At 32.4% G+C, this 14837-nt stretch overlaps 3 protein-coding genes across 6 annotated transcripts; 1 reads left to right on the forward strand and 2 right to left on the reverse strand.

Moving 5' to 3' along the window:
- Positions 1–804: 804 nt before the first annotated feature.
- On the reverse strand, positions 805–2942 carry LOC103482923 (60S ribosomal protein L9). Its single transcript, XM_008439316.3, has 3 exons — positions 2436–2942; positions 1292–1414; positions 805–1181 (listed from the first exon to the last, which is right to left on the reverse strand). Exons 1-3 carry the CDS (start codon positions 2808–2810, stop codon positions 1095–1097), a joined length of 585 nt encoding a protein of 194 aa, XP_008437538.1. The 5' UTR covers positions 2811–2942; the 3' UTR covers positions 805–1094.
- Positions 2943–3146: 204 nt separating this feature from the next.
- Positions 3147–6196, forward strand: LOC103482924 (uncharacterized). 4 transcript variants are annotated; one of them, XM_051089953.1, is made up of 6 exons: positions 3147–3375; positions 3850–4088; positions 4354–4468; positions 5045–5163; positions 5935–5995; positions 6091–6196. In XM_051089953.1, exons 2-5 carry the CDS (start codon positions 3865–3867, stop codon positions 5984–5986), a joined length of 510 nt encoding a protein of 169 aa, XP_050945910.1. In that variant the 5' UTR covers positions 3147–3375; positions 3850–3864; the 3' UTR covers positions 5987–5995; positions 6091–6196. The 4 variants fall into 4 exon arrangements, with proteins under 4 accessions (XP_050945910.1, XP_050945909.1, XP_008437541.1 ...); XM_051089952.1 differs by having other exon boundaries at positions 3860–4088; XM_008439319.3 differs by having other exon boundaries at positions 5935–6196.
- Positions 6197–7860: 1664 nt separating this feature from the next.
- Positions 7861–9578, reverse strand: LOC103482925 (membrane-associated kinase regulator 5-like). Its single transcript, XM_008439321.3, has 3 exons — positions 8649–9578; positions 8219–8293; positions 7861–8124 (listed from the first exon to the last, which is right to left on the reverse strand). The coding sequence occupies exons 1-3, from the start codon at positions 9454–9456 to the stop codon at positions 8087–8089; spliced, it is 921 nt and encodes a 306-aa protein (XP_008437543.1). The 5' UTR covers positions 9457–9578; the 3' UTR covers positions 7861–8086.
- Positions 9579–14837: the final 5259 nt, after the last annotated feature.

Consider the following 14837-nt stretch of genomic DNA (forward strand, 5'->3'; position numbering starts at 1 on the left):
TGATATTATTCTTCAAGTTTATTTTTAGCTAAATAAAGGAAAAAGTATAATGAAAATATTTCATCAAAAAACATATGATATTCAAGCTCCCTGAACTCTTTTCTCTTAGTTTAGTCTTACTTTTTTAGCTAACTTACATAAGAGAGCTAATATTCCCTTTGGGAGTGTCAAATGACGATGCTGGACAATTTATATAATCATGTTTTTAGTGTCAAGGTAGGTTGTAGAGTGTAAAACCGAGCACGACTTAATTATTCACTTAGTAGGTTTGAAACACTAGCTTCACTCTTTCGATGTACAATCCCCTTTACTTAGATATGAACCAGGTCTTTGATCGTAAGATGAACCAAGTCAAACTAACATTTGTTGACATGGTCCCAAAGAAATGCCAATCCACCAACTCTTTATTTGTGTCTAGGAAACTGTATCGCTTGGAGCTTAAATACTTACCCGTCTCCATAACTCTTAACAAACATTTGCTACATTATGAATTTAGCTCCACCAAACTCAAATAAATAAAACGACACTCATGCTCGACGACTTACTGACCAAAACTGATCTAAAGGAAAGGAACCTTCAACCTCATGTCGATTAAAACAAAACTTAGTTTGTGAAGTGTTTATAACAAGCATAGTTTCTAAAACCAATTGAATGATTATGAATTTCGAATCATAACATGGCCATCAAAATCCCCAGGAAATTCAGATTTAAAACCACCTAATGTTTGCCTAACATAAAACATTCACATCAACAGAAGTTGAAGTTAATATTGGAGAAAAAATCATGGCCCAAATGAACAATAACTGCATCCAAAATCAACAATAACTTCACTATAAATTGAAAGATGAACAGCATTCTTAAATCTAAAGTGAGGAACAACATTAGGTCTTCTGGAAATCCCACAACAAACCAAACAATGAAAACTGGCATTTACTCCATCGACCATTACGATTGGTGTCCAACTAAATGCTTTACGATAAATTTTGTCCCTTCAAAAACCAGCTCTCATGATTTTGTCTACGAATTTGATATAAATATATAAAAAGAAACTATCACCGAACGCCAATGCATGGTTAAACAAAACTACTCTTTCATCACTCTTCTTCAACGACGGTTCCCTTTTCGCTAACATAAATACCATCAAGAAACTTCCTGATATCTTTGTTCTTCACATGGCATTTCTGTCACCCAGAAAAGAAACAAAAAGTGAGTATTAAACCAACTACACCTGTGCAGGCGCAAGCTTTGCAACAAAGAACCAATCAAAATGTAGCATGGGTGAAGAAAATACCTGGTTAATCAAGGCAGCAGATCGAGATACAAGCTCAATATCGTTACCATCCAAGACTAACTCATCCTTGACTTTCTCAGATCGAACAATAGATACTCCATCAAGCATATCTACTTTCCGCACCTATTGCACAAAGAAGATGGAAATATTGAATCCACAAATCATACAAATATAACAAAAACATATCAAACATGGAATTTTTCATAAACATTAATTGGAATGTATACCAGATATATTAAAATACTTGTTTTGAATAGAGGATGCCTGAACTATGGATAAAATAAACAAATGACTGTATTCAAAGCAATCAGTAAATTATGTCCTAAAACAATCAAACTCGATGTCATGTTTCTAAAGATCCTCTCTTTCACATACTCCTCAACCCTCTGACCTTTTTCCCTCTCACCAACTCCTCCCAATTGTTCTTAGAACTATCTCAACAACCTAGTACCCAAAAGTTGTTTCACCAAACAATGTTTACAATTGCCCATTATTTAGCATTTTCCATGTAGTCGCAAGTTGTAGTGACTGATTTTACGGCGTATAGCTTCCAATTCTGATTCCTAGTGGATAATTTTATGTTTCTATTGAACGTTATTGACTAGTTCAGTTATTTAAATCCAGCAAATGGTTTGTGGACTCTTCTTGTATTTAGTAGTTTGAGTTGTTGGCTTGCTGCAAACTGCTTCGTAACAGAACCTTATATCGTTCCATTTGGAAAACATTTTTCAAAAAAAAAAATGTACATACTGATGAATAATTCTGCATAATAAATTTGTTAATGACTGTTTTTTAATTGATTCTCAGTACCGAAGCTAAGCTACAACCCTCATGGAGAATCAGAGAATCAAGTGAAGACAATCCAACAGATAAACATTTTTCTACTTCTAAAAAAAAACATGCTCTTGATTTTAACTTAAATACTCAACAAATCATAAAAGCAGGAGGAGAGAAGATGAGACTTCACAGTGCTAGGAGTTCCTAAGTAAACAAGTTAAACACAGCAAGTAAAATCAAAGTTAACCCCAAAACCTTAAACATTTCGCATTCAATTAAGCTATACAAAAGCAGCAAGCATGAATCCAGTACCCAGAATCCAGAAAATGCAATTAATGATAAAAGGGCAAGAGAAAAAGAGTAATACCTTCTTCTCGCCAAGAAAGTTTCGGATCTCGATGGATTTGTTGGAGTTGGTAATGCTAGCATTGATGGGAAAGTGAGCATAAACAAATCGCATCTTGTACCGGTAGCCCTTGGTGACACCGGTGATGAGATTCTCAACATGGCTAAGAGCAGTGCGAATGGCAGCCGAAGTCTTCCTGGAGCCAAACCATGCATCAATCTTCAGCTTCTTCTTTCCGGTATCCTCGTCAGTGATCAACTGGAAATCGAGATTCAAATGCTTGAAATTGCGAACGAGCTTCCCTCTAGGCCCTTCGACCTCGATGATTTTGGCGTTCACTTTGATCTTCACCCCGTCGGGGATATCCATGGTTTCAGATGAGAGGATCGTCTTCATGTTTTACTATTGCAACTTACTCTCTCCCTCTCTCTGGGAACGATGAAGGGGACGGCCAAGAACGAACAAAAACCCTAATCAGGAAAATGGTGAAGATTTATAGTATTGGGAAAGAGAGGAAGAGAGGAAATTAGGGTTTTTTGCTTATTCTTTTGGAGGCCCATATTTATCACCACCCATCTTGGGCCTCCAATAACAACAAAATAGGCCCAATTTGATTTTTGCAATTTTGTGTATATTACCAAATGGTCCTTTAAATTATGTGAAATTAATTTTTTTTTGTTAATGTTTATAAATTTTAATATAATATTTATTTTTGATATAACAAAAATCAAATGTATTAATGCATATCGAAACAGTACTTTGGAGTTGGACTCCGAGAGATCGATTTGCTTACACCGTTCACAAACGACGTTCGTTCACTCTGTCCTTGTCGGAGGGGTCTCCGGTGCCGTAAGGCTCCGATCTGCTGACGTTGTTGTCGCCGGCAATCATTGCCTGACGAATCAAGAGCTTCGTCGTTGAATTGATCGCTTCCTTTACTTTGCAGTCTCTGCTCTTTGAGGTATCTTTCTGCTCTCCGTTGTTTGATTTTGATGCTTCTTCTTGAATCTGTCACCATCCAGCTCATTGGTGATTATCTCTCCATTTTCCCCTGCTCACAGTCTCTTATACGATGCATAAGTAAAATCCATTTTCCTTGGAATTATGTATGAATAGGACTCCCAATTTTACACTAGATTTGTTTCTAACTATATTGAGTGGTTCTGTAGAGAGGCCAAAGGGAAATGCATCTGGGTTATTTTTGATCGAGTCATACAGCTTCTTGCTTTAGTGATTCCTGATTTGGGTCGGGTTAGATTTTACCTGTTGACAATTCGCTATTTTATTTTTAACCTCAATGAATTATTAGGAATGATTGAATTATTAGTTGCTTTGCTAGGTTACTGATTGTAGAGTTGAGTGAAAATGTTGGGGTTTTGTTAGAATCTTAGATTCGTAGATCATTTTATATGACAATTGATTTGATTTAGTTTAGTTTATTCCAGAAACCATGCAGTTCTTTGGTGGGTCAGAAATTAGTCCCTCGCCTCCGGTACCGACAGCGACTGGAAACAATGTGCATATGATGTATATTTTCAATAGGAATGGAGTTTGCTTGTTCTACAGGGAGTGGAATCGGCCTCTCCGGACATTGAATCCCCAGCAAGACCATAAACTTATGTTTGGTTTGCTCTTCTCCCTTAAATCCTTTACTGCCAAGATGGACCCAACCAGGTTCATGTTTCTTCCTTCTCTGGGAAACTACTTTAGTTTATGCTGTGCCTAGTATAAGTAGTGATCCAACCAGATAGGAGATTATTGCAAACCATAGTCTTAATAACGTGACAAATGCATGGTTCGTGGCAATAACTATTAAGAAGTCTAATTTGATTGTAGATTTGATTTTGATCTTTCAAAGTATTAACTTACTGGAAAATGATGAGCTGCTTTTGGGAGTTGGGTTTTGAAGTGATAACTTTCTTTACTTTCTTTGATACAGTGTTGATAAAGGAAATCTTGGGGTGCCTCAATTACCTGGCCAAGGTTGTTCATTTCACAGCTTTCGTACTAATACCTACAAGCTCAGTTTTACTGAAACTCCATCAGGGATAAAGGTTTCCTTAACCCTCCTTCTTCCATTCTTGTTTATGTTTTCCATAGTAGCTTTATGTATGTCTACTTGAATTGTTAAAATACTGAACTTGATATATGACTGTGGCATAATCGGAGCGGACTACATATGAATTATTGAGATTTAATGAAAACAATATTTATTTTATGTCATGGACTTGTTTATTTATTGCTATTGTCATGGTTATTGCCAAGGTATATGGGAGTTTTAGAGGGTTCTTTCCTCTCTGAACTTGTTGTGTCACGTGGATAATTTAAGTTTTGATTTGTAGCCTTGCAAAAAATGTTCTTTCTTTTCTTTCTTCTTCTTAGACAATTCATTTTCCTTGGCGATGATTAGTAGTTTTGACAAATTTTTTTTCTTATTTGCTTCTTGTTTTACTCTTGAAGAATTAAAGTTGAACTTTTGGGAAAAGCCATGTGAAGCTGCTGTTTCAAAATTGTTTCTGTTTTGAAAAAGAAGTGACCAAACGATGAAAATTGGGATCCTTGCAACTATAGGGTAAATTAATTTGAAGTTCGTTGTTGTGTGCATTGATGGAGAGTTTCTTTGTTTTCAGATTATCCTGGTTACCCATCCTAGAACCGGTGATCTGAGGGACCCATTGAAGTACATCTACAACTTGTATGTTGAATATGTAGTGAAAAATCCACTCTACAGTCCAGGAACTCCAATCAGGTAAACTGTTAGCTTTGGTTGATGCATATGTCCTATATACCAAACGTAGTAATTTAACTCAAAGAAAGTGAGTTTGAAATCTTGCCGAATCAAGTCAATATCTTTGATGAATTTGAATTAGTAATGCATGCATTCATTGGTCTCAATTTACAAAAGATTAAATGGCGTCTGGGAAAAGGAAACTTATTATTGGTTCATGACCTTAATTATAACTTATTTAAGTCTGTCCCAGAGGCCTTTTCTGAGATATTTTAGGCTTTTCTAGATTCTCCCTTTAGACTAAATTACCACTTCAAATCCTGGGGTTGAGCTTGGTTTCAATATGATTCCTATGATCTCACGAACATCTATGTGTGGTCACCATATGTTAGTTATTTTCTTACTTCAAATGCTTCTTTATTTAACCTTTAGATGTAATTATATTGAATGGTAGCTCATCGTCCTTTTCCACTTACAAAGAAAAAGAGTAAGAAAACTATCACCCCGAAAATGGTAAGATTTATGGAGCGAAATTGAAACCAAACTCAAACCATGTGGACAATTCAATCCCTCTTTTATGTAGGAGAATTTTTGTTACATTCTCCTGTTTACTCTTTTTAACAAAAGATTTGAAATGTTTCAAAAACTTATTTACAGACTTAACCCAACCTCAAAAGTCAAACCATTCATGCTTTTGTTTGCTATGTTATTGTTCTTATGATGAAAATAAAGTTACTTTATGTTTGTCCTGGCAACACAATATCAACTCTCCCTTGATTTTGCTTTCTGCAGGTGTGAGCTATTCAATACAAGTCTTGACCAATATGTAAGAAGTATATTGTAGAAATCAGAGGTAGCGACTACTCTGCCGATTTAGTTTCATTCAATTTGTATGCTTTGTCTATCTTTTATCTATGAATGAATGTGATTCACTGGATAATGGTGCAGTTGCAGGCAATTAAAATGCCTACATGGGAGTTTCTATTTGTTTTCTATTGGTTTGACTGTAGACAGTGCACCGGTATGAATTATTCTAGCTAATCTTTTACCTTTCCCCCTTTCGTCTCCCAGCATTCTATGGATAGTAGTGGTGGAAGAAAAATGAAAAAGAAAAAAGGAAATTCTAGTGCAACTGTTTGCTGCTCATGTATAATTTGTAGTAATGCAACTACAGTTCTTGTTTCATTTACAAACGTACAAATTAGACTTTGTTTGTGTAAAAATGTGAAAGGTTTCAAATGTGAGATATTCCCTGTTTATTCAACCCTAGGATCCCACCCATCATAATATGGGAAGATTGTCCATCTTGAGGAATGGATCTTGGTGCTTTAAGGTTTATAGGCCTCAAACCATGTTACGATACATTTGTAGGGGAGCTAACCGAAGAATTTTTTGCAATGACGACTTATATCCGAACGAGATTAGACAAATTCTGTGCTTCCTTTGCTTTGATTCCTGATGTCTACCAATTAAAATTCTTGTTGCCTGGCATGTGCGATTGTGTGTTCAGCATATTCGCGTTGTTGTTTCTTCTCGAGCACGCTCAGAGTTTTTGTTATTTGCTATTAGCTTTATCGTTTTACTAAAATACTAATCGACATTTTCATAAATTTGAACCTCGAAGTTTTCATTAGCATTTTACATTCCATCGTTTTAGATAAGTGTAAATATCTTATTATTAATCTTACATTTGCATCGGTGGTATTTTGTTATTATATTTGTTATACTTTATCCGTTTTTTATAATATAACAAAAATGTCAATTTGCTTCTTATGCCAATGCTGAGCTCATAGACATAAAAACAAAACAAAATGTATTGTCGAAGTGAAAAAGACTACAAGTCAAGGTCTTTCAAGTCATACTACACCTATACAACACAACACATAAATATATATTTGCATATCTAAACTCGTTGGTTATTTGGAATGGCTGTCCAATTGGATTTCAAATCAAATCATGAATAGTTAAGTTAAGTTAATGAAGGAGACAAGACCATACAAGCCCATAATACATATAGGGAAATTTTGAGAATGAAACATTGAGAGTTGATAAGTAAACGCTAAAGACCAAGACTAGACAATGACAATGTGTCAAATTGGAGGCATTATGAATGTTGGAATTGAAAGGAAAGACTAATGACAAGTATGCAACTTTGAAAGAAAAGAGAGAAACTTTTTATTTACTTTTTTTGCGAGAAAAAAATACTCGACAAGCATAGTTCGACAATAATTGACATATAAATTTTTTACCAAAATCAAATTCATTTAAATTACTAGTGTTTTCAACTTTTAATTCATTTAAATTTGCATCTATGAATCCAACATCTCTATCATCACAAATTTGAATCATCTCAACTAATTAAAACATATATTATCTACCGATAAATCAAATAGTTAAAAAGAATGCAAACAAAGAATATCATGATAAGAAAAATGTAAGTGAAGATAAAACATCCTAAAACAACATAAGTCGATTTGGGAGAACAATCTTTACTCTTGGAAGAAGTTTGAGATAAGTAGGTAATATAATCAAATATTGATCTAATTTGAATGAAAGTTAGATTCGTTAGGTCATGAATCTTGATCTAAATCTTGGATCGGAGCTTTCCGATAATGTGTGAATATATGTAAAAGAATAGAAAGGGAAAAGATAGTGTTTTGGGAGGGGGTTGATGTAGTTGGGGGGTTTGGAAGAGACAAAATCCAACACAAAGGCAGATTTTCAGAATCAGATATCTTTTCAAATTCTTTGATAATAATTATGAGCCCTTTCCTCTTTACACATCCCATCCCAAACTCACTCGCACCCTAAAACCCTAAAAAACCCAATTTTTTTTTCTACTTCATCATCATTTTTCTTCTTCACCCAAAAATTTCCATTCCCTTTACAAACAACAAAACAAATTAACCATTTCTTTAATTCCACCCTTTCTTCATCATCCTCTTTAATTCCCTTCCTCCTTGCTTTCTTTGAAACTAAAATCTGCCAAAATCATCATAATCACATTTCATTAAGTTTTATTCAATACTAATTAAATCAATGAAGAATAATGGTAGACATAAATATATAAAATTACCTTTGCAAGATAGACTTCTTGGCCTTTCTTGTGAAGCTGTAGTTTCAGACCTTGATGACAAAGACAGAGGTTTCTCTGACCACCAAAATAAATAAATAAAAAACATTAATGTCTTTTGAACAATTAAACCATTTTCTTTCAAGTAATTTTTCTTTTTCTCTTTTTGGTTGAATTACAACTTTCTTCCCCTAAATAACTTAAACTTACAAAGTTATCAAAACCCACCTAACTTCCCTTGCTAAAATTTAGATTAAAAATGTCTAATGTGTATCTAAATGTTGTTTCATGACATAAATTGATTAAAGAAGTTGGACCAAGATGTTCAAGTGTTGATTTAGAAGTAAATAAACAAAATTGTGTGAAATATTTGACAAAATTAGAAGTTTTAAGTTCAAGCTTTGATTTTTCTTAGTTTTTCTTTTCCTTTTACCTGAGGAGGCGTTGAAGGATCTTTTGCAGTGTAAAATGGCGCTTTGAATCCCGTCGTGTTGTTGCAACAACGAATCATCCCTCCGGTTCGGCGGAGGAACCACCGCCGCTGCCAATCCTCCAGCCGCCGACGCTGATTTGCTCTTACCCAGATGTCGACACACCAAACGAATCCCCGCCGGAAGTCCATTCTCGTGCTTCTCCCTCACCGGCGAATCCACAGCCGCCGCCGACGACGACGATAAATCGCTGCCGCTGTCGGTGGGTTTTCTCAAAACCTTAGGCTTAATCAGTTTGAAATATTTCCGCACCGCCTCCTTCGAGAACCGCCTCGTCGGAGCCGGAACTGGAGGTTCACATGGGTCAGACGGAAAAATGCCTCCGAATCTTCTCGTGCTGTTGTCTCTAGTGAGCTTGGAGCTCGGAACTCCGCTTTGGTCTCCTTCTTGTCCGGTAGGTGCTTTGTTTTTGGCCATTGATCTCTGTTTCTTGAAGATGAAAACAGGGAACTTGGGTGCCGATTTGAGGAGCTGAATCGGAGATTGCGGCTTCGAAGTGGGCTCGATTGGAAGAATCTTTCTTTTGGAAATGGAATCGGAACAGAGGTTTATATGGTCTCCTAATTTGGTCGGAATTTGAGGTCTCTGTTCTGGGCTTTGAATCTTTCCAGCGGAAACAGAGAAAAACTCGATATCAAAGAACGAATCTTCTTCTTCTTCTTCTTCTTCTTCTTCCTCCTCCTCCTCCTGTTTCTGTAATTCGTCGGCGCCGGAATGTTTGAAGAACTTGAGAAAGGCGACGGAATCCATGGTTAAATGAGAGAGGAGAGGGAGAAAAATGGTGGGGGGTTTTGTTGGGTTTTATAGAGAGAGAGATAGAGAGATTAGTTTCTTTCAAATGGAACTGAAAATGGTGTTGGGGAAAAAAAGAAAGGGATGATGTCAGCCTTTTTTATTTATTTAAACTTTGGGGTTTTCTTTTTGGAATTTTTTTTTTTGAATTTGAGAATTGGAATTTGGTCTTTGTTGATGTTGGCCTCATCAATCATTCTCATATTGACATAATTTCCAATGTTTTGTTACAACTTTTCAATTCCACATACATCATTTGTTTTAGTTAAAATCTAATAAATAAAAGTTGTAAACAAAAAATTTTGTTACAAGAAAACGAAATCTCTATATTAAAAATAATCAAAATTCCACACAAAATGAAAAATGATATGAAAATACATAAAACAAAACAAATAAAGACATAAAATATTGTGAAAGGCAATGATTTGATTTAGGTATAGTTCCAATTCTATTATAATTTATACAAAATGATAAAAACAATTACCAATATTATTTTTAAAATAATAAGAGTACCTAAATCAATAATTATAACAATCAGTCCACAATGACTTTATTATATATTGTTACTAATATTGACTATTCCATTTCCAACTATACATTCAAATTAGTATGTGGCTAAACCCATTTAATGTAATATAATCAAAATTTAAAACATTTTGGGAAAGTTTTTGAAGATTAAAAATATTCATATATAGAGAGAGAAAATATGGGAATAAGAGAGAGAGAGAGAGAGAGAGAGAGAGAGAGAGGGAAAGGTGAGTCCACAAAGCAAAGGGTGGAAGAGGTCAGAGTTAGGACTTTCAGAAAAACACACTGTTCCTCACCATACCATTTCAGACTTTATTCTTTTCAAATCTCTCTCTTCTTCTTTTTAATTAATTTTGCTTAAGTCTAAGCTTATTTTTCAGTAATCTGATTATCAAAGGTCTTGTAATCTGAAATTTTTTAATAATGTGTTCATGTAGTTTAACCTCCAAAAGATTTTATGGAAACTAATTGAGTGTACACTTTTATTATACAAACAATAGTTGGGCATACAATATAATTAAATCTTGATAAACTTTTTAAGAGTACTTTGTAGAGTTAAATTATAAAATAGTGTGTATATATATATTCTTAATGAAAAAAGTCATTTGTACAGATAACATAAATGTTTTCAATGTCAATTATATTTGATAAGATGACCTATTCTCAAGTCCTAATTACTCTTAATTATTTCCATCCAAGTTGCCATTTTTAGACCAATTTAGTTGTGGATACAGAATTAATAAATTGAAGTTGTAGAATTAGGTCTTGAATTATTTAATCATTGGGTTCGATTGAAATATGGTTTGAATTTTTAGTAGTATATATATATATATTTGAAATAGATTCATAATTGCATCTTGTAACTCATGTTTCTTATATCAACAATCAACTAATTTTTCATATAATTAATTTAACAAACTCAATATAACCTACGGGACATAAATGCTCATATTAATGTGATTCTAAAGCTATATATATATTTTAATGAATTAGGGTTACGACTTGAGAGAATATTCTTTCAACCATCTACAAATCTATGTATTAATTCTTATTAATTGAAAAAACTTGGTCTTTTTATTAAATCTACTTAATAATCTGTCATATTAATAGCAAACTAATCTTCAAAAATTGGATCAAATTATAAAGAAAAAGAAACTTTACTAATAGAAAAAAAAAATGTGAAAAGGAGAGTAAAGAAAGTAATTTTGAGCTAAAGGGGAGCTTAAAAGTGAGAAAAAAAGAAAGGAAAAGAAATTAAAAGAAGAGGGAATTAGGTTCCCTCTTTATAAATGAGAAAAAAAAAACAATTAAAATTAAAACTTATAAAAAAAGTGTTTGGTAAGAAAAAAAAAGGGGGAGAAGTTTAGGAGAAGATGACAAGAAACTTCCAAAAAGAGGAAGAAAATGAGCAAAGCCAAAGAAAAAAGATTCAACATAATAGTGAAAAGTCATCCCACAAGCAAACCTCATTAGAAAAATTTGAGTAATAATGATCCAAACTTTGGCTTCTCATGACATTATCCCTCAAACCCACGTTTTAAAGTATTATTGAATATCATTAAGCTTTAACTTATGAGTATCTCTGGATTAGACTTATGGATATCAATACTTCCAAAACCCTAACCATGGAGAAAATACTTAGAAGGGGGAAGAAAAGGGAAAACACACAAGGAAGAAAGGGTGTATAGTAGTAGGTAGGTTGTGTTAAAATTGCATGTAAAAATGTGCAAGTGAGAAAGAAATTTGGTTAAGGCTTTAGTTGAAAAGAAAAGGGGGAAAAAAAGAGAGGAAAAACTGCAAGTGTGCATGGAGTCAGAAAATTAGGGTTTTTATATTTATAGAGAAAGGGATGCCATTGATAGGTCACAGAGGAAAGTTAAGTTTTTACTGAGGAAAACTCTCTTTGTTTCAATAACTTTTGACACTTATCTCTCTCTCTCACTCTCTCTTTGCTTTGCTTTTCTTTCTCTTTTTTATTTTTGGCAAAGGAAAAGCAAATAAAGAATGGCAGGTGAAGGATATATATATATATATTATTCAACTTATTTTCCTTTTTTTTTTTCTAAAGGATATTTATGAGGAAAACAATGGCCTTTGCTATAAAAAGCTTTGACCTTACTATCGACAAATGAGTATAGCTCCACTCACCCATTTTTTTTTAAAGAATGATAAAAAAAATTCATAACCTCTTTAATCTTGGGGTTGTTTATCGTTTAATCTAACCTTTAATCTCGAGGTTCATATCGAGCTATATGAATATAACTTAATGATTGAGAAAAAAAAAAAAAAGACTCATTTTAGACTATAAATACAACGTTTGAGTCTATATTTTCCTATAATTTTCTATAATGGAAAGGTTTATATATTATCAATTTTTATATATTATTTGAGAGAATTTCAGAAACATTCTTTAAACAAAGAAAGAAAAATAGCTTATTATAGTGATCATAATAATTTGAATAAGTAGGGGGTGAAACTAAATGTCTTTTCAAAAGGTAAAGTAGAAAAATGTTCTAAGACATACCACAATAGATTATTGAATAATGAAAACATGATCTCATTGTAATGAAAATCATGAATTGCAATCTAGTACATTATCAAATTAAACCAATTTTGTTTACTAAAAAAAGAGAGAAAAAAGAAAAGCCAATTTTGTCAATGAAAATGTAAATGTGCAATAAATTGCATTCACATAATTATTTTGAATTTTCTTTTCCCCTCTTATCATCAATATAAATATTTTCTCATCGTTGATGCTTCCCCACCATACAAGTTTGGTTGCTTTGTCTATTTTATGTTGACTCTCTCATTCAAGTTAGCTCCATTACAAAATATTAGGGTTTTGACTTTAGACTATTGGAACATATATATATATATATCAATGTCTTTGAAACTTATTAATTAAACCTACACATTTTTCTTCATCAAAACCATTCATTTTAAACAAATACTTATCTTAATAGACATTTCCATGTGCTAGCATTAAACCTTTGGTGGAAAAGAAAGATAGGCTAATCTATACATACCAAATTCGTAACTTTTTTTTTCGTTGCTTATTCTTATTTTCGTGTGGATGAAAGAAAAGTTGAAATATGAAGAGATTCGACCTCTTAATTTATACGACTTAATTCATTTTTAGCATTATTATTCTAAAACTCTAATTTTAATTAGTGTTGCCAAAGAAGACTTAAATACGAAGAGTTTACTTCGATCTTTCTTTTTTTTCCAAAGTGGGGTTGGTTGTTAGGGGAATGAATGTCTCATTTTTTCCTTGTCTCATTTGAAAATGTTTTCACAAATTGATCATAGGCTTTTTAACACAATTTTTATCATTTCTTGGAAGAAACCTTTTTGTTTTTGGTGGGGTTTCTATGTTTTTAGTGATTAATTGTGTGCTTAACATTAAGTGATTACTTTTAAAGTGCTTATATATATATATATATTTAAACATTACCTTGGAAATTAGGGCCCTTTAATTTAGCTTTTATGTGTATGAAACCTTAGTCAAATTCCTTGATGATTAAAGTTTTTGTGTTTGCTAATACTTTTGCACTAAAGTTAAAAAATAAACCACCTTATACCCATCTTTATTATTTAGATTATTCTTCTTAGATTAATTATCACACATTAACATTTCTTTAATCAAATTAAAAGCAAAAGATCGATTGATGGGTTTTTAATTAGGAGTTTTGGATAAAATCTAAAAGCATGCTAAACTAATTGTCTCTTTTAAGGGATGTTTGTTTAATTTGGTGGGAATCTTAGGTGCCCATTAGATAAACACAATTCTTTTTTTTTTTTTCTTTTTTTTTTGTCTGGTTGATGGGAAATTAATATATATGACATAGATACATACATCAAATTATGAGCAATTAAAGCCATTTTAATTTCCTCTTCAATTTCCCCCCTTCTTAATTATATCCTCCTCAATCAATCTTAAAAGTTTCTTTGTGAACATTAATATATATCACTTTTTAAAACAAGTTTTGTCGATTAAAAGTGAATTAACAAGTGAATTTTGTATTTAAAAGGACATATCGATTGCTTTAATTTTAAGATCAAATTAACAGGGAAAATTGAAAAGCTTAGATAGGATAATTAATCATGCTTCAATATTCTTAACTTACAATTCAAGACGTGCAAAAAAAAAAAAAAAAAAAAAATCTCAAATGTTTCTTGACTAAATATGTGATAGAAAAAAAAAAAAAAAAAACTCAAGACTAAAGTTCATTAATCATAATATGTTTATATGAAAAAAAGAAGAAAGATATAGATTAGGTGACAGAAAAAAGTGTCAATATAGCAAAAAATTCTTTAGTGTTAATGATAAGGATCTAGTAATTAGGTAGCCTCTAATCTTATTTTTATCTTGTGTATTATTGGATATTAGGGTTATTAAATAACTCAAATAATAAGGTATAATAGTCTTATAAAAGAGAAATAATAATGATAAGTAATTAAATAAAGATTATCATGTATTATATGAAACAAATTAGTTAAAGTTTTTCAAAAAAATCATGATTAAGAGGTTAAACTAGAAAAGAATAATAATAATCCCTGATCCAAAGTTTGATACTTTTATTTAAAAAATTTTCCTAGATAATTAGTCAAAAATAATTTTCACCACAAAATAGTTGTTAGTAAGTAAATAAATTAATATTACATAATTTAAAAGGTAATTAACTAATAAAACACTCAAAATCAAAGCATAGATTTGTCTCAAAGATAACCACAAAATGATGAATGAAGAAGTAGGTAAAATGTAATTCATTCGTAACTCACAAATCACAACACAACAAGAATGCCTAAAT

The sequence above is a fragment of the Cucumis melo genome, chromosome 9 (genome assembly GCF_025177605.1).
Source record: "Cucumis melo cultivar AY chromosome 9, USDA_Cmelo_AY_1.0, whole genome shotgun sequence".
Taxonomy (NCBI): Eukaryota; Viridiplantae; Streptophyta; class Magnoliopsida; order Cucurbitales; family Cucurbitaceae; genus Cucumis; species Cucumis melo.

Excerpts from the sequence above, each read along its gene's own strand:
- LOC103482924 (XM_008439319.3), top strand. The coding sequence starts at position 3,865 with ATGCAGTTCTTTGGTGGGTCAGAAATTAGTCCCTCGCCTCCGGTACCG. Across the intron at positions 4,469-5,044 it reads AAACTCCATCAGGGATAAAG|ATTATCCTGGTTACCCATCC; the intron begins GTTTCCTTAACC and ends CTTTGTTTTCAG. Across the intron at positions 5,164-5,934 it reads AGTCCAGGAACTCCAATCAG|GTGTGAGCTATTCAATACAA; the intron begins GTAAACTGTTAG and ends TGCTTTCTGCAG.
- LOC103482923 (XM_008439316.3), bottom strand. The coding sequence starts at position 2,810 with ATGAAGACGATCCTCTCATCTGAAACCATGGATATCCCCGACGGGGTG. Across the intron at positions 1,415-2,435 it reads ACTTTCTTGGCGAGAAGAAG|GTGCGGAAAGTAGATATGCT; the intron begins GTATTACTCTTT and ends TTTGTGCAATAG. Across the intron at positions 1,182-1,291 it reads CTGCTGCCTTGATTAACCAG|AAATGCCATGTGAAGAACAA; the intron begins GTATTTTCTTCA and ends TCTGGGTGACAG.
- LOC103482925 (XM_008439321.3), bottom strand. The coding sequence starts at position 9,456 with ATGGATTCCGTCGCCTTTCTCAAGTTCTTCAAACATTCCGGCGCCGAC. Across the intron at positions 8,294-8,648 it reads ATCCTTCAACGCCTCCTCAG|AGAAACCTCTGTCTTTGTCA; the intron begins GTAAAAGGAAAA and ends TTTGGTGGTCAG. Across the intron at positions 8,125-8,218 it reads AAGAAGTCTATCTTGCAAAG|ATTTTAGTTTCAAAGAAAGC; the intron begins GTAATTTTATAT and ends TGATTTTGGCAG.